This window comes from Artemia sp. Qi Xiang Cuo, chromosome 13, assembly GCF_049724085.1.
Source record: "Artemia sp. Qi Xiang Cuo chromosome 13, ASM4972408v1, whole genome shotgun sequence".
Classification (NCBI taxonomy): Eukaryota; Metazoa; Arthropoda; class Branchiopoda; order Anostraca; family Artemiidae; genus Artemia; species Artemia sp. Qi Xiang Cuo.
Window position 1 is genome coordinate 24,695,094 of NC_142806.1, and position 22,372 is coordinate 24,717,465.

The 22,372-nt window shown below is 34.4% G+C and overlaps 1 protein-coding gene across 5 annotated transcripts in view; it reads right to left on the minus strand.

Moving 5' to 3' along the window:
* Window positions 1-22,372, minus strand: part of Plod (procollagen lysyl hydroxylase) — a 264,942-nt gene that overhangs the window by 26,083 nt on the left and 216,487 nt on the right. For 2 of the 5 annotated variants that reach the window (XM_089098842.1, XM_089098841.1), the window contains exons 12-13: window positions 21,950-22,132; window positions 18,545-18,649 (exon numbers count right to left, since the gene is read on the minus strand). In XM_089098842.1, the coding sequence (XP_088954968.1) occupies window positions 18,545-18,649; window positions 21,950-22,132 (288 nt within the window). Of the gene's footprint in view, window positions 1-3,221; window positions 3,369-5,247; window positions 5,395-18,544; window positions 18,650-21,949; window positions 22,133-22,372 lie in introns of all 5 variants that reach the window. The other 3 variants (XM_089098838.1, XM_089098840.1, XM_089098839.1) reach the window with 3 other exon arrangements.

Genomic DNA, 22,372 nt, shown 5'->3' on the forward strand with positions numbered 1-22,372 from the left:
CATCTCAAAGGTATCAGGAATAAGCAGACACATAGAGATCTCAAGTCATTCGTTGATGCCAAAGCTGATGAGCTACAAGAAGCTGCCACAAGGGAGGACATTTGAGCAGTGTACAAACACTAACGTAATCTCTCGGGCCAGTGTGCTCAACCAATAGAAAATGTAATGTCTGTGGACGGGGTTCTCCTTGAAGACATAGTGTCCAACCTTTCAAGGTGCAATAAACATGTTTCATCTCTGCTTAATGCGTCCCCTGTCTATCCATCTGTAGCGAGTCCTGCCATCCCCCAACCTGTAATATGTAATAACCTAGTTAATGTTGATATTAAGTCGTTCTCAGTGGTAGAAATTCAAAAGACTGTGAAGAAACTGAAAAACCGCAAAGCTCCTGGCATCTATGGAATCTCCATCGAGCTGCTTAAAAACGGTGGTAGCACTATTCTTTTCTGGCTCCAAATGCTATTCCATGCAATATAGAACTCGGAGATCATCCCAAAAGGCTGGCATGCAGCAGTGATCCTATCACCGTGGAAGAGAAAAGGTTCCAGGAGGGAGTGCAAGAACTATAGAGGAATAACGCTCCTCTCGATACCAGGCAAGCTCTTTTCTATGGTTTTGTTGCAGTGATGTTTTGCACACCTCCGACGAAAGCCAGAGTAGAACAGGAGGGTTTTGTGCCTGGCCGATCAACAACAGAGCAGATATTCTCCACAAAACAAATCACCGAGAAGGCGAACGAGTTCTACCAGCAGGCTTTCTTTGCTTATGTCGATTTCAGGGCAGGATTCGACTCAGTTGATCGAGATACTCAATGGAATGTCTTTTGTAATACTGGCCTCCCGTCAAAATATGTCCGCCTACTCAAGGCGGACTAAGAGCTGTCTGCAAGTGAATGGTAGACGTAGCGCGTTCTTCCTAGTAAGAACAGGAGTCAGGCAAGGTTGTTCAGTTGTTCTTGAGCTATTTAACTGTATTATTGATCATGTTATGACTTGCGCAACCCGGAAATTGAGCTTTGGACTCAAGTACATGGATAAGGTTGTTACTGTTTGTGACTTTGCTGATGACATAGCACTACTTACCAACTACAAATAGCTCTAAACACGCTTCTGGGTGAAGTTGTCAGGACAGGATTATCCATTAACTGGAAGAAGACGAAAGTCAAGGTAGTGCAGCCAAAGTCTGACGCCGACAATTCTAAAAACTTGGGTCACCGGAAACCAAACCGAAGTGGTTGACCACTTCACTTATCTTGGTTCTATTATATCATCGGATGGCTGCATCAGCCATGAAGTTACTGCTCGCTCGACCAATACCTCTGCCGTCTTCGGTATAATAAGCTATGTTTGGAAGAATCCAATGATCAAGCGAGGCACCAACTTGAAGATCCTTGGAGGGTCAGTCTATTCGATCCGGCTATACGGAGCTGAAACTTGACCTGTAGCCTGCAGCTGCCCAGCGCCTTCTCAATACTCTTCATTCTAAGTGGCTTAAGACAATTGTCAGCATAGACAGACTTTGTCAGCAACGACCGCCTACGAAATATGACTTCCCAGTCACCTTTGTCACACCTGATTGCCGAGCGGACACTTCGTTGGTATGGAAATCTTTCACGATTGCCTGCTGACACATCAGCTCGGGTTCTTTATGATTTTGGACCAACCAGTATTGGCAGGAAGCGTCCAAGAGGAAGACCCAAGTTCCGGTGGAGTGATAGTCCCGGGAATTTTCTGGACCAAGTTGGAGTTTTCCTGTTGGATGCAGAGACCCTTGCTATAGACCGATCCATATGGAGATTGCTGACGACGCTCTCAATGCCACCCCAGGATGAGGATTATGTAAGTAAGTAAGTAAGTAAGTTGGTTCAGTTTTGCTGACGGGAGAATAACATTTTACAATGGAACATTCTCACAGAGATTGAGCGAGTTCAAGAAACATTATTTGAAATCCTAAGTTATCTCTTCTAAACTAAATTACAATTTTTTTTTCCTTACGAGGAAATCGAAACTTTTCCATAAAGACAATCCTATATTTTCTAAAAATATTTTCAAAATCTTTGGAAATTTCCGTTCCCAGAAAATTTTCCATCGAGCTTTTTCATTTTGTACTTTAAACTGAAGATACAGGAATAAACAAACTGTTCAACTAAAAGCAAACAAAATAGATCCCGCGCTATTTTTTTTTCTTAAATTCATCAATTTTGAGATATAATGAGAAGATGAACAGCAATAAAAAATAAATAATAGTGGGCTATAACCATAATACCTTATTTCAAACTTAAAATGTCAAATTAGTTAATTAAACTAATTCTGAATACCTAAATTTAACCAATTTAAATATGCTATTAAGTTAATGTTTAAATTAAATATTTTCAGGCTGCATTTAATACTTATAGACAACAACAAGTACTGTGTATTAAAGCTCATAAATCATAATTTTGATATTTCACTTGAGACTTTTTTCTTGGGGGAGGGGGAGGAGAAAATTTTCCTTAAAATAAACCTTTTCTACTATTTCAGTTGGAAAAAATGGAAAAACACAGATTACCCGTCCCCCATAGATTTTGAAAAATAAATTTAGCCCCACTGTCCTAAATTTTCGTGAATTTACACCGATAGTTTAGTCAATATTACAAACAACTTTCTTTTGAACTTTAATGAGAAACTTCATACCTTTTAAAAGGCAGATTTTCACTATAGTCGGGCTCGCGTCGCTGTCCCTTTGAACTTAAAATCGTATTAGCAGCATATTTTACACTTGACTACTGTTTTCCTAACGTTATGGTTTTAGAAAACAACGATCCCGCAAGTTACTGTGTATATATGGAGACACTATCTTGTTATCTATGCTGATTTTCCCGAGTATCAAAATTAGCAAACGGCATCCACTTTTCGCCATCCTTTAAGATTCTTTGGTACCAAAAATAGCAAACTCCTGGACTGAGGTTTGATTCAAACAGGCCCGATCTAGATACCCAATCAAGGAGGCCCAATCCGAGTAATGACTCGGGCAACCGGGACCATGGATCTTTTAAAGAAGCAACTTGAATGTTACCTGTAATATGCATTCGTTTATATTTAAGGTAACTAGTAATATTTTTATCTCAGTAGATGATGTTAATATAGATACATTGATTGTCTCAGAGTGATATTCGGAACTATTAATCCTCCACCTTTATGTTGTTATTTCATCCATCACCATAACTTTTCAAATTTTCTTACTTCAGCATAATATCCTTCAAAGACCCTCTGCTGAAGAGGATTTAAATAAAGTTCAATCATATGATGCCATGCTTTTTCGAGATCAATTTGTCTCAGATGAATATCACGGGTCGGTACAGACTCGTAACCACCCTCTAATCGAGAGTCCTAAAAAATCAGTGAAATAAAATAACTATAAAAGAAAAACTCTAAAGCTACCCATGCACAAGTGTACCCAAGTATCAGGCGAAGGGTATAGATGGCTTCCGTTCCAATTTTGAAAGAGTATACTTCAACTGATTTTCTGAAAATTGTCAAAAACAACTTTTATTGGAATCACGAAAGGAGGTTCTGTATTGATACAAAACCAAGATTATTCACAGTTTAGGAGGAGGGTCAGATCTCTTACCCTCAACTGTCCCCCTCGCACTTGGGTACTGTCTTGTATTCAATTCTACACAAAAAGGCATATTTTCTACCAGTTCTATTTAACACTTGCATCTTATATAGGCTACTGTCATAAAATATATCTAGATAACCCACCAACGGCTAATTATTTTTAGTCTATTTATATTGCTTTTAATATATTGTTGCTCCAAAATCGCTCCAATTTATGTTTACAGCTTTGATTGTTTAGATTAGTCCCAATTAATATACCTGTTTTCCCTTTCGGTTTCTAGCCTTCCACCCCTCTTTACATTTTTTTTTTCTTTTAAAGAATAAAAGAGGAAAAAATATATACAATAACTACTCCATGGGAAAACAGCAGAAGTAAAATATACAAACAATGAGCTACTTATCTCAATAAATAAGTAACTGAAAGTAAGATAAAACAAAACCAGTTAAAAAAATAAAACTCAATAATTAAAGGAAATCAATTATATAAAATAAAATAAATTTAACAAAATAATAAAACTTAATATTAATAAAATACTAATAATTACTTTATTAGTATTAATAATTTTTTGCATATTAAAAATATTAATAATATAGTTAATTATTACTTATTACTAAAAAAAAAATTTAATAATTCATAAAACTAAAATTAATAAAATAAAATTAATAATAAAAACTTAATAGAATTACAAATAACATAAATCTTTCTCTTCCTAATAACCCTAAACCCTTTGTGTTGAACACTTACTCCTTTGGTTCTGTCATAGTTGTCTAGTTTGGCTTCAGACCTTTTATTCCTTGTTTTTTTAGACAGTGTTAAAGGAAAGATCGAATTTTGTCAATTGAATGACAACTTTTTTTATTATTAATCCAGTAGTGAGTATCTAGATATGGGCGTGTTACGAGAAACCAGCACAAAAATATTGCCTTTTTACAGATGAAGAGCTGGGTGTAAGAAGGTCATTAAGTAAGGATAGCAGTAGATTCATTCTAATATGTTGATGCACTTGACTTCTTTTAACGTGAATGCTGCCAGGGCGCATGCGCGTTATATCTACATTTGCAACGGTAGTCATACTTCGAAAAGCAAAGTAATTTATCCAGATTAGATACAACGCTATCCAAAACACAGCGCTAGCCTAGATTCACACTGAAGAAAGCTCCTGCGATACGGAATATTTAGAAATGAAGCGATAAGAGGTAGTTTAGCTCTCGCTATTTAATTTAAATACAAACAATATTTCTAAAAATCCAATTTTCACTATCAATACTTGCAGCTTCCATGACTGTTGTTGTTGTTTATAGAAAATTTGGACAACAATTTTGATGGCTGTTGATGTTACATAGTTTTTTTTCCGGAAAAATTGTCTAGTTGCCCGATAGAAATTAAATTTCGTCAACTTAATAAAAAGCTTAATAAAGCAACTAAAATTGTTTGTTTAAAGAACTAAAATTGCTTGTCTCAGAAGCTAAGTTGTCAGGACAAGTAGATTTTGCTTCTGTGGGAACATTCACGTGAACCTAGGATTACGCAATTGTTTTTCGACATCTCAAAAGTCGACCTATCGGCATCTTACACTCAGCTATTCAAAAATTTCCCGTCAAAGCCAACTCAAAACGTCACACGACATCTACCACACACAAAACCTACGTCATGAAAATATCCAAGAAAAATGCGTTCTTGTAGTGGCCTAACGTATTCCTTTAGAATATGAAGCCATTCAATTTCGTATCCAACCTGGTTCATATGAATATCTCGTGTTGGTACATTTTCGTAAGCACCAGCCAATCGGTCATCCTGAATATAGAATAAGTATCAAATCCTTATAATATTGATGCTAGCCAATGTCACTAAATACAGAGAATCTCAAATATTTACTTATTTTACAATTAGTAATTTCCCAGCAATAAAACAAAATGAAAGAAGGGAGGTACACATGACTACATTACTATATTCGTTCGAGTTTTTATAGGAAATTACAAATCGTTCAACCTAAAAAGATCAAAGACTTGTATTAAATTGTTGTTTTTTGTTGTCGTTTTTACTTGACGTTTTTTTTTTTTTTTTTTTTTTTTTTTTTTTGGTTATCCCTCCTCCATATCATGCTCTGGCATTTAGAGAGGATGTGTTTATGTTATGTTTTATGTCAATAATTGTTATTAAATAAACTAAATTATTAAAAAAATTAACGGTCTTCGAACATTAAAACGCTGCAACCCTCATACAATCATGCGTTTAATCAAATAAAAATTAAATTATTAAAATAAATAATTTTGTTTAATATTTACATTTTAATATTTTATATTATTTTATTATATTATCACTAATATATATTATTCATACATTATCATTAATAATAATAATAATTTTAATAATCAAAAAGAATTAAATAATTAAAGTACCAAGGACATCAAAATAAATCCATTTTTGGCCCTCTGGACCTATTTTAGGTCTAAACATAACTTAAAACGTCAGATTTTTTTTAGGCTATTACAAAAGTATTAAGTTTTTTTGAAGCGTGATTTTTTTTAATAAATCAGACTTGTCGCCAGCACTTTTTGTCCGACAAAATTCCAACACTAACAATCTGTTAATTCCCAAAGACAAGTAAACCTTTAAAAGAGATACACATATTTCGGTACTATTTGTTTTTAGCTTATTATTTGCTGAGTTGCAATCCACGTTTCCTTTTTAAGTATGATCCTGCTAATACCAAAAACAGCATAACTGTATATTGAGGTCTATTTGCACAGAATTGAGTTCCCGATTTTTTCCAGTTTCCAAGGATTTATATGGTTGTGTAAATTTCAACCGCCTACATTTTTAAGATATTGCTGATAAACACGAATTTTTTAATAATTTGACAGCTTTTTCCATAAATTCTAATTTCTAACTGAAATTAACTGTGAATTTTGAGAAAAACATAAAATGATCCAAATATTTTTGGATTTAATTCTAAAAAACGGAATATTATGTCAAAGCGAATATAACAGAGCTTCCATGGGAAACTACTGCTGCCATCTTACAGATACATCTGCCAAATGTTCGTTCTGCTTATAAAAAGTTTTTCCCGAGCAAGGCATGATTTAGTCGCAATATTCTAGCCCGATTGTACAATGCGTTCGTTACACCCAATTTCCTCTAAATTTCTCCGTTTTGGGATTGTTTTGCACAGACAGAGAAGAAAGAATTGCGTACAATTATTCTAAATATGCTAATTATTTGCTTGGGCTTCCACCTTGGTAAAAAAACAGTATTCGGTAAGTAGATTCGGACTGATAGATCCTGCTTTGGCAGCTCCTATCAGAGTAGCGAATTTCCACAAGAAGTTCCTGACTCTTGATAATCCTTATATAGCTCTTCAGGGACAGGCTGGAAATGAATATTTTAATTAAATGCCGACATTGAGTTAACCCTTTTTGTTGTATATATTCGTGTTCAAATTGTAATCTGTATTTTTTATCTTATTGTGTTTATTATTATTTTTAGACTCTGCCACCTATTGTATTTTGTATAGTTTAAGCAGATAATAAATCTATATCATATCATACCCCGCTTTGTTCATCATAATTTTCCCTAGAATAACTTATTTAGTACTCTAGTATCATTTACTTCTCCCCAAAATACCAATTAAAATGACAATTGAGTGTTTACATTATCCTTAAGCGATACTGCATGCGCACAGATGTTAGATGGCAAAAGTGTATATGTTATTTGACTGATAATACTAGTCTTTAATCCCTTTAGTCAGAATAATCTGTAATATATCTTTAAAATCTAATCAAAAGACAAATAACAAAAGGGCTTCAAACATAGCATGAAAAGGACATTGAAAAGCACACAAAATTAACCCAAAAGAAAAGTAAAATATCCTTACCTTATGTCTATAATGGAAAAGAATCATCAGCAAAATATGAGACATCAATATAGACTTGTAATACCCCATTTTCTGTCTATGGGGATATAACACTATCCTACTTAAGGCAAATATACCATATTTTAATAGAACGTTGCTTATGCTAAAAATTTTACATAATTATCAAGAAATATGTCTGAAATTTAGCATTTTGTGTAAGTGGTCATTCATTACAAGAACATTAAGTATCGTAGAATTTTTCTTAATTTTGTTCATAATGGTAATAAGAATAATAGCAACTGTAATAATAATAATAAAAAGATACCAATGTGTAAACAACGTAAAGACAAGTGGGGAGCATGAAAAAAGGCCAAACAAAAAACAAATAAAACAAAAGTGGATTTTGACAAGGGTTTTTGAAAATACTGATATTTTTCCAAAACATAGATTCATGAAATTCTTAATTCACTTGCATATGTTGTTTTTGTTTTATTTATTTCTTTTTTTACTATTGCAAATTTTTGAATTTTTCACAAGATTATATCTACGAAATTAATATTTTACTTATAGACGTTTGGTTTGTTTTTATAAAGGGGCATCAGTTCACATCAAATTTAATGGTTTATATTTCTAACAAAAAAAAAGCAAATCAGGTTTTGAAAGGGCGCAATTATTTGTCTATCCAGGAATTGCATTCCCTTGAACAATTGAAACGAAAACCATTAATAATGGGTAAATTTCTTCAGGATAGTGAAAAATAAAAATAAAAACTTTTTAAAACAAGAAACAATAATTACTCTGAATATGTTGGCTTCGCACCCAGAAGCCATTATCAATGGATAAAAAGCATTTATATAAAAATCAACATAGAACAAAACATAAAATAACACAGCAAAAGGTATACGACAAAAAGTTGAAAAACGAAAAAATAACTCAGAGCATCTTTTTAAACATAGCCATAAAAAGACAGTAATCTCCAGTTTTCTTCTTTTTTTTGAGAAGCTTTGCCCTGATATAGGAATAATATTTAACAATATTGCATAGATTAACTTTCCACAACTCAAAATATTCACTAAGACAGACATCCGGACCCCCAGGAATAAAATAACTGGGAACTGAAGAGTAACTTGGATATATACTAGCTCTAAGTAAAGGATTTGAAATCTCCAAGGAAATTAAATTGCAAATGAAAAGAAGATCAATTTGACAAAAATAACATTCAGAGAACAAGGTATTCCCAATCCATGAGAAAAATAAACTTAAACCAATTTGCAGTTAGAACTGCTTTTTGTTTTGAATAAAGTTAAGTAGAAGAGGGTGGTAATTTTGCAGAAACCACTAATCGATGCAGTTAGGGGAGGGGGGGGGGTAAACATATACAGTAAAAAAGCTTGAAACTTACTTAGAAAGATATATTTTAATTTCAGAAAGCCAACAAATATTCGCGGCACATTTTCTGCAATGATGATCTCCCAGCTGGATGAAGATTTATGGTTCATTCAGACATTAAATAAAAAAAAAGGGAAATACTTAAAGCACACAAATATTCTCTTAGGGTTTTCCCTAAGGCATGAAAGGGTTTCAAATTCGAACTTTTTATTTTGTTCTTAAGATACGGTAGGAAACGTGGCAAACGTCATGACATTAAAAAATATGTAGTATGATCAGAGATAAGAATTTCTAAATTATTGACATTTTTTCAAGATTTTAAGTGTACCTCTTGCTTTTAAATGTTTAAATTCATCGAAGAAAAAGCAATTTAGGGTCTGAGACACACAACAATTAGTACAAGGCATTACAATAAGAACATTACGTATACGTTATAATTATCATTATCATTACCATTATTATATATTATTACACCACAATATACGTTACGCTGTTACATAACATGTGTTATGGTGAATGTCCTTAAATTGGTTAATGTCAACAGTCACTGGTGAATGTCCGAAATACCTTTTTTCTCCTTGAATTTAGTCACCGTTGCTAGTTAATTTTGTCAATTTAATGCAAGGTTTGATGATGGGAGGTTAGGTTAGATAAGATTTGGTTAGGCGAGATTATGTCGGTTTAGGTTAGCTTATATACCTTGGAATATGTATAAATAAATATGTATATATACAAATATATATATAATATATATATATATATATATATATATATATATATATATATATATATATATATATATATATATATATATATATATATATATATATATATATATATATATATATATATATATATATATATATATATATATATATATATATATATATATATATATATATATATATATATATATATATATATATATATATCAACAACTTAAAGAAAAGTTCGGTGATATGTCTTTCGGGATGACAAAAGACAAGCCGAGACAAAAGCTAAAGATCCAGTAAAAAACATGTAATTTTACAAAGGTAGTACTTCTAATTTAGAGTCCATTTGGACGTCATGACATCAAGAAAAAACTCTAATTGTCTACGTTTAGAAGACAAACGACAGTGAGAATCACTATATAGAAGCCTGCCGCGTAGAAAAAAAAATTAATTTTACAAAGACACGACTTCTAATTTAAGGTCCATTTGGACGTCACGGAATCAAGAAAAGGCTCAAATTGTCTGTTTTTAAAACCAAAATGTCAGTGGGAATCTAAATATAGAAACGTGCCAAGTGCTGAGTGCTGGGGTCTGGCACCGAGGCCTTCGGCTCCCGATACTATATATATATATATATATATATATATATATATATATATATATATATATATATATATATATATATATATATATATATATATATATATACCTTGGCAATTTTGAAAAGTGAATCTTTAACAAGTGATATCATTAAATTTTGAGAAGCAGTCCTGGTTCGAGACATACATCATTGTACATTTAAGGAGATTTTTAACCCAGGTTTGCTTTAACCTTTGAAAACTCTTTACAAACCCCTGCGTGTGCGAATGAATTATAAGGAGCAAACATAATATTCAGGCTACCATAATCAGCTCATTAATATATCCAGAAAAACACTAATCGGGAAACACCAAAACCGATTCTCGTGCTTTGGCAAAAACGTACGTAGATTGGAAAGAGAATTTGCGTCGGTTGCCAAAAGAAAAACCTGACTAGAACCATCTTTGTTTTAAAGAAAGACTAGGGGAAAGAAGAAGCAATCTTTCTCCAGAGTCTTGCACAGATTCTTGTTAAAGATGAAAAATTATATTATTTCCTTAAGCTGTTTCGATAATCCGCAATTCTTCTCAGCCGTCGCTAGTGCCACCTTGGTTTTCAAAGACAGATTCACTTTCCACTGATTTTTTGCACCCAGTCCTTTCTTGCAAATGAAACACGGCTTTGCTCAGAATTTAGTAGAATAAGAAATTCGGATAAGACTGATGGATATCTATACACATTAGTTCCTCAAGTGTTAAATAGGTAAAGAAAGTTCCCTATTTCTTCAGAGGAGTGGTTTTAACAGCAAAAATAGCTTAGAAGGAAAAACAACCTTAGGTACAGAATAGCTTCTAGATTTAAAATGACTCGATATGCACAATATTTAATCAAGCAAATGGATTAATAAACTAATTAAAATGGAGATAACCAACGATTAGCTGACAACAGCTTCATTAAAATAGTAGACAGATTCACTTTCTTCCGATTTTTGCACTCAGGCCTTTTCTTGCAAACGAAACATGGCTTTATCGTCAAACTGCTGTATCTGCTTTAATAATTTCTATTTTCGATTATCCACAAATATTCCCAGTCTTTCAAGGGGGATACAAAACTAAGAGCTACAAATAGCACTCTTCAGATATGGCACTCTGAAGAGAGAGTGCTAAAAGACTGGCTATTTACCAGTAAAAAAAAAGACAAAATAGACGTGGATTTCGATACAACCGCTTAGGTTTCTCCTCCATCCCATTACTATAAGCTCCACTCTAGTTTTTTTCTACATCGGTATGGTTTTATTTGGGGAGGGTATCTGCGAGCAAAAACAATACACCTAACATCACAAAATAGCGCTTTGAATACCTTTTCCATACCCAGACTTTATAAAATCCCTGCTTAAGCCCATATATATCTTCATAAAAGCCATAGTTTTTCAGGCCTAGGAAGGTTGCAAAAGGCATGTTTTCAATAGTTATGACCTTACAAAAATGGAGTGTCTGGAGACACAGACTTGAAGTAACTCTATTTTCACTCGTACTCTTTTTAAATGTACTCCAACCTTTTCGTTAAAATAGTATTTGTGACAGGAAGACATAATTAGTATTTATTTCATCCAATAGTTATTACCATAGAATAATACCTCAAATTTGCCTAAGGAGCAGTTAACTATATTTGAATATAATGAACGATAACACATGTTATAATGAAATACTTACAGTATAATTTCGCTTCTTCAAAATTAAATGAGACAAATATAGCGCCTCACAACACTCTAAATCCCGCTCAAGGAATTAGAAAATAATTAGCCCTTTTGGTTTAGCAATAAATTTCACCCAATTTAGAAATCAAGTTTGTTAAAAAAAAAGAATAAAATATCACTCGAGATCACCAGGGCTCCAAATGATTGTGTCAATAAGAAATTTACGCATAGACCTTATTTTGGTAATAACTAGCAATTCTAAATGCTAAAAAAATAAAGTTTTTCTTTTTTTGCATTACCAGCGATTATAGGCATTTTCTATGAAGTTCTAAATCGGTAGAAAATTGCAAACCAAGAAGCCAAATGATAGAACATAATTTACCATATTAACGTAATTTGCCATATAACTTATTCTGGTAATATGTGGCAATTATTCATATAATAAAGTTGCCGTTTTTGTTTTCCTATCAAGTTCCAACTCTGCAGAAAATTGCTGATCCAAAAATCAACGTGTAGCGCGTATTTTCCATATTACCGCAATATACAATGTTACTTATTTTAGTAATAAATAATAATTATTCATACTAAAAAAGAAAACTTGCAGTTAATACTATTTTTTGCATTACAGGCTATTGTGTGTTTTTTTTTTGCTATTACAGGTGTTTTTTCTTTTATGAAGGTCCAAATTTGCAGAAAATTGCAGGCCCAGAAATCAACGTATAGACCATATCTTACTGCATTACCGTAATTTACCATGGTACTATTTTGGTAATACGTAGCAATTATGCATACTATATAATGTCAAAATTTTCTGTCTTATTTTTGCATTATCAGTTATTACAAATTTCTTCCTATGAGGTAATAAATCTACAAAAATTAAAGACCCATAAATCAATATAGTATGAAATACAAAGGTGCCCCTTGAAAATTATGATCATCAGAATCGCCTCCTTAAGAGCATTTCTCTCCTCTCAGCACTCTTAATTAACGTAAAGTGTTTGCTGAAGCAAATAACTTCAGATTCCTCTTATGTCAAGATCTGAAAAAATACTCCATACGAGCTCTCTATACACAGCGAATATTGTTTAGGAAAAAAAACACGATTGTCCATGTATGACATGAATATAAAATAATTCGTGTGTAAAATAAAACGCTGCATTCATATTCTTTCCTGCATGGGGGTAAAAGGGGTGCGCTGGACCCCCTGCGAAAAGAATTAATTCAAACAAAGCGTCTCAAAAGCCACGCATCATACTGATAAGTACGAAGGGTATCTCGAGGAAGGCCTACATTTAGATGATACGCATAAACCTTTATTTATTTATTTTTTAGAAACCTAGTTGGCGCAAGACTTCTAGAACCCCCTGCAAGAATGTCCTCTTTAAAATTTGAAAATCACAACCTGAAAAATAATTTCTGGCATTAAGCCAAGGTTGCTTGTGGACTTGAGACCTAGAGCCGTGAAACAAACTTTCGTTGATATGGTCAACCTGAATATTTGATAAAAATTGACTTTTTGATACAAAGAAAAACCAAATTTATAAATTTACGGAAAAATCATAATTTTTTTTGAAAATTTGTCGCTTTTCCAATTTCACAACTGTAGTGAACTAAAGGATATGTCACCGAGTATATCGTCTAATATGCTATTCAAAGAATGTAAATTTTGATCGATTGTCAGCTACAATCAACCATGGAGGAGAAGAATGATCAATTGCAGAAATTATAGCTTTATTTTAGATTTATACGCTAAAATCACCACTTTCTGCACGTGCATGACAATGGGCAAAAGTATGTTCACAATATGCTTTAAAAACGGATCTAGAGGCTCCATTGTACTTTTTTCAGCTCACCCTCGTTTTCAACCCTGCTTTTAGAACGATATACTGGTCTGGATCCTCGACCTATAAATAAAATATCATGAGAAATGGGGTATGGAGATCACAAGAGCGACCTCTTAAAGAGCATTTCTCTCCTTTGGAATCCCTTGTTAAATTTGAATCTCCTCCCAAGGCCACTCAAGGGTGGGTTAGGAGGGTTTACCCCCCCCCCCTCCAATGTCTTTCTGACTCGTAAAAACGTAACAAAAAAGGATATAAACAAAATTGTTATGCGTTTTTTTATGTTTTTTGTGTAGCCCCCCCCCCCCCCAAAAAAAAAAAATCTTTCAGTAACTCCCCCCCCCCCAGAAAAAAAATCCTGGGTACGACCTTGCCTCCTCCTGAAGTAAAAAGCTTCAGATCTATATCCAATCGAAGATCACAGAAAAACGTGTGCATGAAATATAAAATTACAAATCATTTACAACATCATCGAAGAAACGGTTTAACACCCATGTAATTGAATTTTCTTTCCTGTAATTTCAAACTATTCCTGCTATAAAAGAACACAGAGTCGAATGAATTTCAACTTGCAAAGGCTCTTCCTCGACAAATTCTGTACGAAATTTGCACAAATAGTTACGTGCTTCTGGACTAATCCTCGAGTTCTAATGAAACATAACAAGTATATAAAAACTTTCCGTTTCTTATACCACTTCTTGTAAGGATATAGTATTCGCAGGGTTGCCAATTACAAATGATTCCTGTTAAAATGACTGGTTTGGTTTTGGTCACACTCAGGGTTGACTTTAATCACCTGGATTTGCAATAATTAATATCATGAGCAATGTTTACGTTCCCTTTGCACTACAAATATAGCCATAGGAAGAAAGTTATTATTTTCTTCCTAGGGCAGAACGTACGGTGCAAGAAAATTATACTGCTACTACTAACAACTCACCGTAGCACCAAGCCGCCTGAGGCATACACAGCTACGCACACTCCTTCTCCATCCAAATCTATCCGAAGCCTCCCTTTTTACACCCTCCCAGGGAGTTCCTTAAATCTTTCTTTATGACACCCCAGACGAGGACAACCTGCTTTCCGTCTAGCCCTAGACGGTTGGCTGAAAAGAACAATCTTCGGCAATCTGTTATCCTTCATCTGCAAAACATACCCTAGCTATCTTAATCCTTCTTTCACCGTAATCCTAAAAAACAGAATTCAACAACACTGTTTGTACAGCCTGTACTTTGAGACACGGTCAGTTAGCTGGGTACTAAAATGAATCCGTAAGCATTTTCGCAGAAGAACATATAGCAAATCTGCCTTCACTTTTCGGAGCGCCCATGCTTCGGAGCCATATTTGACCACTGTCATCACTGTAGCTTCCAATATTCTAACCTTGGTTTGCAGACTTATCTTCCTATTCTTCCAGACTTTTTTTAACCGTGAAAAAAAACACCCTGAGCCTTGATTATTCTACTTTTAACATCTTCACTGCTCCCACCGTCTTTACTAATAATACTACCAAGGTAAGTGAAGCTGGCCACCTGATCAATCTTTTCGTTACCCGACGTCACCTTTTCATCTTCACTTATTCCTAGCCTTAGCAACTTAGCTAAGGCTTATTAATTTTCAAACCTATTCTAGAACCCTGAACTCACAACACCTATAAAAGTTCATTCAATTTACTCACACTTTCCTCTAGGATGCTTAAATCATCAGCATAATCTAAGTCCAGGAGACTTTTTCCTCCCCATTGGAATACGTGGTCTCCCACTGCCTTTCCTGTGCTCCTTAAGACAAAGTCTATCAAAATAATCCATAAAAAGGGGGGATAGAACACAACCCTGCTTAATTCCTGATTTAATACAAAACCAGCTCCTAACCTCATTTCCTACCTTAACCGCAGCAGTGTTATTCTCGTACATAGCACTAATCACTTTAATGTATTTGTCTGGTGTACCATACAAGGATAAAACCTTTACTAAAGCTCTTCTATCAACAGGATCGAATGCTTGCTCATAACCTATAAAACTGAGGACCAAAGGTGTTTGAAAAATCAGGCACTTCTCAATTATCAACCTACGAGAGAAAATTTCGTCAACACATCTTCTACCTTTTCTAAAACCGCACTGTTCTTCTCTTAAGACTTTGTCTACGGCATCTCTCAGTCTTAAAAGTGTCATATTACAAAGTAATTTGCTACCTACAGAGACCAGACTAATGCCTCGATAATTACCACACTCACTTTTATCACCTTTCTTATAAAGTGGCTTAATTAAGGTTTTCCTAAAATCGTTAGGTACTTCCCCCTTTTCAAAATCATTTCATAATGTTCAGTAACTTATTTCTAACCTGAGAGCCACTATATTTAAGAAACTTATTTACCACCCCATCAGCACCTGGAGCCTTATTATTTTTTTAATACTTTTAGCACTTTCGCTAATTCTTTCTCACAAAACAAATCTTCCTTCACATCCAAGGTACCACAAACTTTTTCATTTTCCTCTATATCGTTTCCTGCAACTCTACCTCGGTTTAGCAAATTCTCAAAATGTTCTGCCCACAACTCTTTCCTTATCGCTAATTGTGGCCCCGCTCCCATCTCTAACTGGGCCAAGTCCGGATTGACTACTCCCTCTCAATATATTAACATGCCAGTACAATATTTTACTATTATGCCGTCTAGCTGCATTTTCCAGATCCTCGTCAATTTTATCCATGGCCTCCACTTCACATCTCCTTAGTTCATATTTTAATGCTTTCTCCACTTTCTTCACATTCCTGTTGTTTTCACATGATCTATCACTCAGATAATTATTGTACAAGTCCCTTCTTTCTGTTCAACATAAAGCTGTTTTACTAATATTCTTAGCTGCAGTCCTAGCTTTCTTCCCTAAGACACCTTCAGCAACTGCACATATTGTTTTTCTAAAATTATTCCAACCACCTTCCACATTGTCAAGTTTTAAACTCTCAAGTTTAGTACCAACATCATTACTTCCCGGGAGGTAGTTACCCTTCCAAAATGTCATGGTAATCCAATCAATCAATACTATTCTAGCTAAAACGTGGAAGAAAAAGGTTTTTTTGAGAAAAGCTAGAAAAGCTTTGATAACAAAACTTTTAAGATTTCCAAACAAATAAAAACAAGAATTTCCAAGTAACATGTACACATTGTAAGACTTGACATGCCATAGTTCTTTGCAAATTATGTACACAGATTCAGAAGCCAACTATGCTCTGATATGATTTTTTTTATACTTTACAAATTTATACTTTGTGTTTTACATTTTATACATTTTATACTTTTATAAAATATAAAACATAACTTTTACACTTTTATATATTACATTCTTTTTTTTACTTTAGGTAAGTTATGGTTCTCATATGTCACAACGTTGTTCAACCATTAAATAGCATATTATTTCCATCCAAATTGAAAGTAATTTCTCAGCTTTATCTTAATTGTATTAAGCCCAAACCATGCTTCAAAACTGCTTAGAGGTTTATTCCCTTCATTAGGACAAGGATGTACATTCTATAACACAGGCTACTTCACAACTGATCTCTTTGAAGGGAAAGAAGTATGAATACATCCTTCAAGTCATATTTTATGGAGGTTTGGAAGTGGTGTGGAGGCGGGATTGACAAAAACAAACCAGGACTGAGTTGCTAATGTTTAATATCGTCAAAGATCAAGGACTAACCCCAAGTTGAAATAATTTTTAGGAGGCCTGTTTTTTTTAGAATGCTCTATTCTACTTAGGAATAGCCTTTTTAGAGTTCCTTTTCAACTGAGAAATAAGGTTTATGAGCTAAGATTGACGGGTGATTGAAGGAAGAAGATTGAAGGATCCATTGAGGGACTGGGGACACACCTTTCAGTTTTTAGACCTCAATAGAGATAGAAAAAAACATAATCTAACTCTAAAATTGGACTCACAAAATTTTATTAATTTCAATGCAAAATACCTATGTGGGTCTATGTCTTGTTATGAATCATTTTTTCAGCAACATACATCAGACTATTATATACCCTGATTGCATTTCTTTGCCCCATTCTATGCTCTGTTAAAGAAGCTAAAAAATTTTTTTACAATTTAGTGATTAAACAACATTTTGTTGGCAAGAGCAGAGTAACATTGACAATAAATCGTGTAGAGGGGAGGGGCTAGGTGAGGAGATTCTTCCTTGGAGAGAGGGGTCAGCAGCGACAGAAGTACTGCCATATTTCAATTGCTTTGAGGATGGGCGTGGTCTTTTGGAACAATCTCAGGAGGGTACTGCACAATCCCTCTGATTACCTACACGGCGGTAAATGTTTCGAGTTTTGTAAATACTATGCAGAAGAAATTCCACTATGCTGTCTTCTATCTGCAACCTCTTTTTTTTTTTTTTTTTTTTTTTTTTTAAAATTTTATAAGAAAACGACATTAAGTTTACAGACAAATTTATAAAGACCTCAAATTAAATTATACGTGCCAAAGTAGGCTACGTTTTCTACGTAGTATTTATAACGTTTTCTATATTAGCCAAAATAACGTTTTCTATAGTTTGCGGTCACAAAATAACTGGGAAATCTGGTTTCCAGCAAGAAATCTGAAAAGTGATTTTGGGACTTAGGGTCATTGTTGGATATAGAAATTGTTCGGAAGCAACTTTTTAGTTTAAAATCGGATGTTTCAAATTTGAATTCCGTTTTTGACTCGATACAGACATGACTGTCATAGGAATTTTTAACATGAATTTGTCAACAAATCTGGGTTTTTGAAAGATGCTAAGATTAGGGTTTTTTGAAAAATGCTGGTGAAATAGCTAATTAAACGAAAAATTACGATTACTTTAGAACAACTAAAGCTCTAAGGAAAAAAAGATTAGCACTTACATAATTGGAACCGTCAGACCATTTACCAAAATGCTCCATCTCAGATATAAGTTCATTTGTGAATCTTACAGAAAACAGTGGGAACCAATAGACGTCCGGGCATGGCTATAAAAATAAGCTATTTTACAGCTAAATGTATTAAAACAAACACAAAAAAAACACAACTAAAACACAAATTGGTATATTGCGAGAGGGACGCAGAAAACAGTTTAGTCGCATTCAACTATCTGACAAGCTACCTACCAGAGCTTAATAGCTACAGTTAAAATCCCTATTTGCAGTTATATTCTTTAATAGAACTTTAAAACTGATTTTTTTTTAACTTCAAAAATGATTTAAAAAAAAACTGCCGAATATCCTTTAACAAATGAAACTGCTGAAGTGTTGTCATAAAAAAAATATATACAACGTTTAAACAAAGCCGCGGTTAATAAATAATATGACGAGTGAAAAGGGTTAACCCAAAAAAGGATAGAGTCAACAAAATCAACGAGTGTCAGAAGCAAAACGTGCAACTGGGCGCGTTTATGAGAGCCCTGCAAGAGAGCCCCACACCACCCAGCAATACCCTTTAAAACCGAATAAAACCCGAGATATGGCCCACTGGCCCACAAAAGTCATAATTTTTTTCATGGTTCAGATTCTACGCCAAATTTCTCTACACCGAGTCTCTACTTCGGAAAGGTCTCACTCTAGAATTTGCCAAAAACCAGAAATTCTCTTTTCAAAAGTACTCCCCCCGTCGTGGAAACTCGAGCAGAAAATTGGAACTTTTCAAGGCTTTACCAAGCTTTACCAAGATTTTTTTCATATTCACTGGCATTTTCTCATGGCTGCGCAGAAGAGATATTTAGAATACTGGTTTAGTTACCATTTCATTCTCAGAAACAGTGCCTCCACACAACCCTCTCTATTTCCCTTATGGTTCAGATAATACTTAAATTATTGATTATTTCGGAGTCTTTAGCAAAACGTTAACAGGACAAATTGTTAACGATTGTTGCCAGGTTCTCACTACATGTATAGTTGATTACTCGTTAGAAAATCCTAGAATTTAAAACAGTTGCCAAACAGAATCAGGAAAAAAAACCTTTGGTAACATTGAGCGTACGCTCAGGAAGCGGTTAAATAAAAATAATTAAAGAAAAGACTTTTCAGAAGAAAATTCCCCCTTTTGTATACATACGGAGTAAAATTGAGCTTAGGTAGTCAAGACCAAGCCGGCCTGTCCAAAAATGCTGTTCCTGTAGAAATGATCACATAGCAGACATAGGGGCACCGATTGTACGCGGGGAAGGCAATTGGCCCCTAGAGTTTAATTTTTTTCATATTTTCATTGAAAAATCGAAAAAAAAATCCCTTCCTCCTAGGTTTAGCAAAATACTTCTTTTTTTTTATTTAAAAAAAAAAATCATAGCCCCACCACCTACATTTTCATGAATTGGTCCCCTTTATCAATAATCTACCAGTAAAACAATAAATATGCTTATATTGAGCTAGAATAAATCATCTACATTGCCCCCAAAAAGTTAAAAAGTAAAAAGTGCACTCATGACGTTCGTTCAACTTAATAGTTAGTCAATAATGTTTCCCTTGTAAATAAAAAAGCCATTTATTGCGAAGTAAAAAAGGCAAAACGCTTTAAAAGAAACGCTATTAGTTGGATAGACAGAGTCATATTAATAACTCAGTGCAAAGTCAGGTATCCCATAAAGGCACGACAAACTTTTATTACAAAGAATCATGCTACCAATAACGTTGCTAAGTAACAAACAAAAGTTTTATTCTCTAATAATATAATTAATGAGTTTCTTGTGACATCATTCATCTTTGAAAATTTACTCCTGTAAAATAAATCTACGAAGCGAGGAAAAGCGGTGACTGATTTTTTATTTAAGCTTTATTTTCACTTTGATGATTCGCTGAGTTAAGGCTGAACATTCGGGGTAAATCAAGCTTTTCTTCTTTGCCCTTTTTTTACAAGTCGCTGTTTTAAAGAGTTTAGTTAACTGAGTCTCGATAACTGAGCAGCTCAGAAGCCAGTGGACACAGTCAGGTATCAGAAAAAAATATTGAGTTTTTCATGTGTAAAATATTTTTGTCGTTTTTCTGCATTGATCCTTAACTTTAGGCAATATCAATGAGATCGTACAAAGAGTAAATGAGGGTGATCTCTTTACTTTTCCAAATTTATTTCTTAGTCTCTAAATTGTCATATTTAAACGTTGACAAGAGTAACAAAATAACTTTATATATTAAATAACCCCCCCCCATAACAATGGGGGGAGGGGGTTGAAGCAAGGCATCCTGTGCTTTCGCATACCATTTTTGTTTACCCTCCCTAAAGGTACCAATTAGAGTTGGGTCGACTCTGGCTGAGCCTAGTCAGCTACCGAACTGATTCCTGTCCCAAACCAAATAATCAGTAACGGCAGGACTCGAACCCCATCCCCGATTGGCATAGGATTGCTAGCTTAGCACGCCATGTTTAACTAGATAGTTTTCCTCATTAATCTTCACGGTTCTGTTGGGTACCCAGCTGACAGAACGTATTTGAAACATTAAGCTGTATGAAAAGTGTGGTTCAATCCCGTTTTCTAGGGCTATAATGACAGAAAGGTTGAGACGGCTAGGACACGGTCTACGGATGAAGGATGATAGATTGCCAAAGATTGTTCTTTTCGTCCAACCGTCTAGGGCTAAGCGGAAAGCAGGTCGTCCACGGTTGGGATGTGAGGATGTCGCAAAGAAAGATTTAAGGGGAATGGAAACTTCCTGGGAGGGTATAAAGAGGGAGGTTTTGAATAGATAAGGATGGAGGAGAAGCGTGCATATCTGTGTCAGCCTCAGGCGGCTTGGTGCTGCGGTGAGTTGTTAGTAGTAGTAGTAGTATTTTCATGGCTCAATGTGGCAACACTGACGACAACAGGATACTGCTCTAGAAGCTTCATAATATCGTTTAGCGATCAAAAGAAATGTCTTACAAAATCGGGGTTTTCACACATGAATAGACCTATTATGGGTAAGGGGTTGGGGGGGGGGATGTTTTTATTTTGATTTTCTTGATACTTTAACGGTTTTTACACAGCAGTTTTTGTACAGAAAATTAGGATTTACTGACCCAGCACCGTCAGAGAAGGTTTATGTCAGCCAATAGGATTGCCACAGTGCTTCCTACTATTCTCCCTTGATGCTGCAGACAATGATCATATTCAAGTTAAGATGCAAAGGAAAAACTTGACGCAGTAAAAGAAAATAGCTATAGGTTCAAAATCAATATACCTATCGAACCATATAACAGCCAAAAAAATGCAAGTCAACACAAATTGTGCTAAAAATGATTTCAATTACAATTAATAGTATTTGAATATGTACATCTCCAACAAAGAAATAACCATTAACTACCTGTTCAACTGTCTTGTTCGGGTCTAAGCTGTGACTATAGTTAGGATGGAGGTACCTCAGCTCCCAGTCCCAACGATTGTTGAAGATCTCCCACATCTCATTGTGCAAGTGATTTGTGTCAAATTCTTCATTGTTGATCAAATGTCCCCAATTTAAACGATTGCTTACGTACATGAAGACATCCTAGAATACAGCACTTACAAATATGTCAGGATTCCCGAACGTTCACATTTGTGAACGTTCTTGCGTGAACATAAATGTGTGAACACATTTGTGGACGTTCATTACGCCAATTTTTTCTTCTCAGTTATATGCATCGACAGTTTCGCGGTCTTTGCGTAAAAGTAAAAATTCTACGCGTGAAATTTAATGGAGAAAAAACTCACAACAACTTTTAACAGAAGACGGTAAATTTCGCAAAGC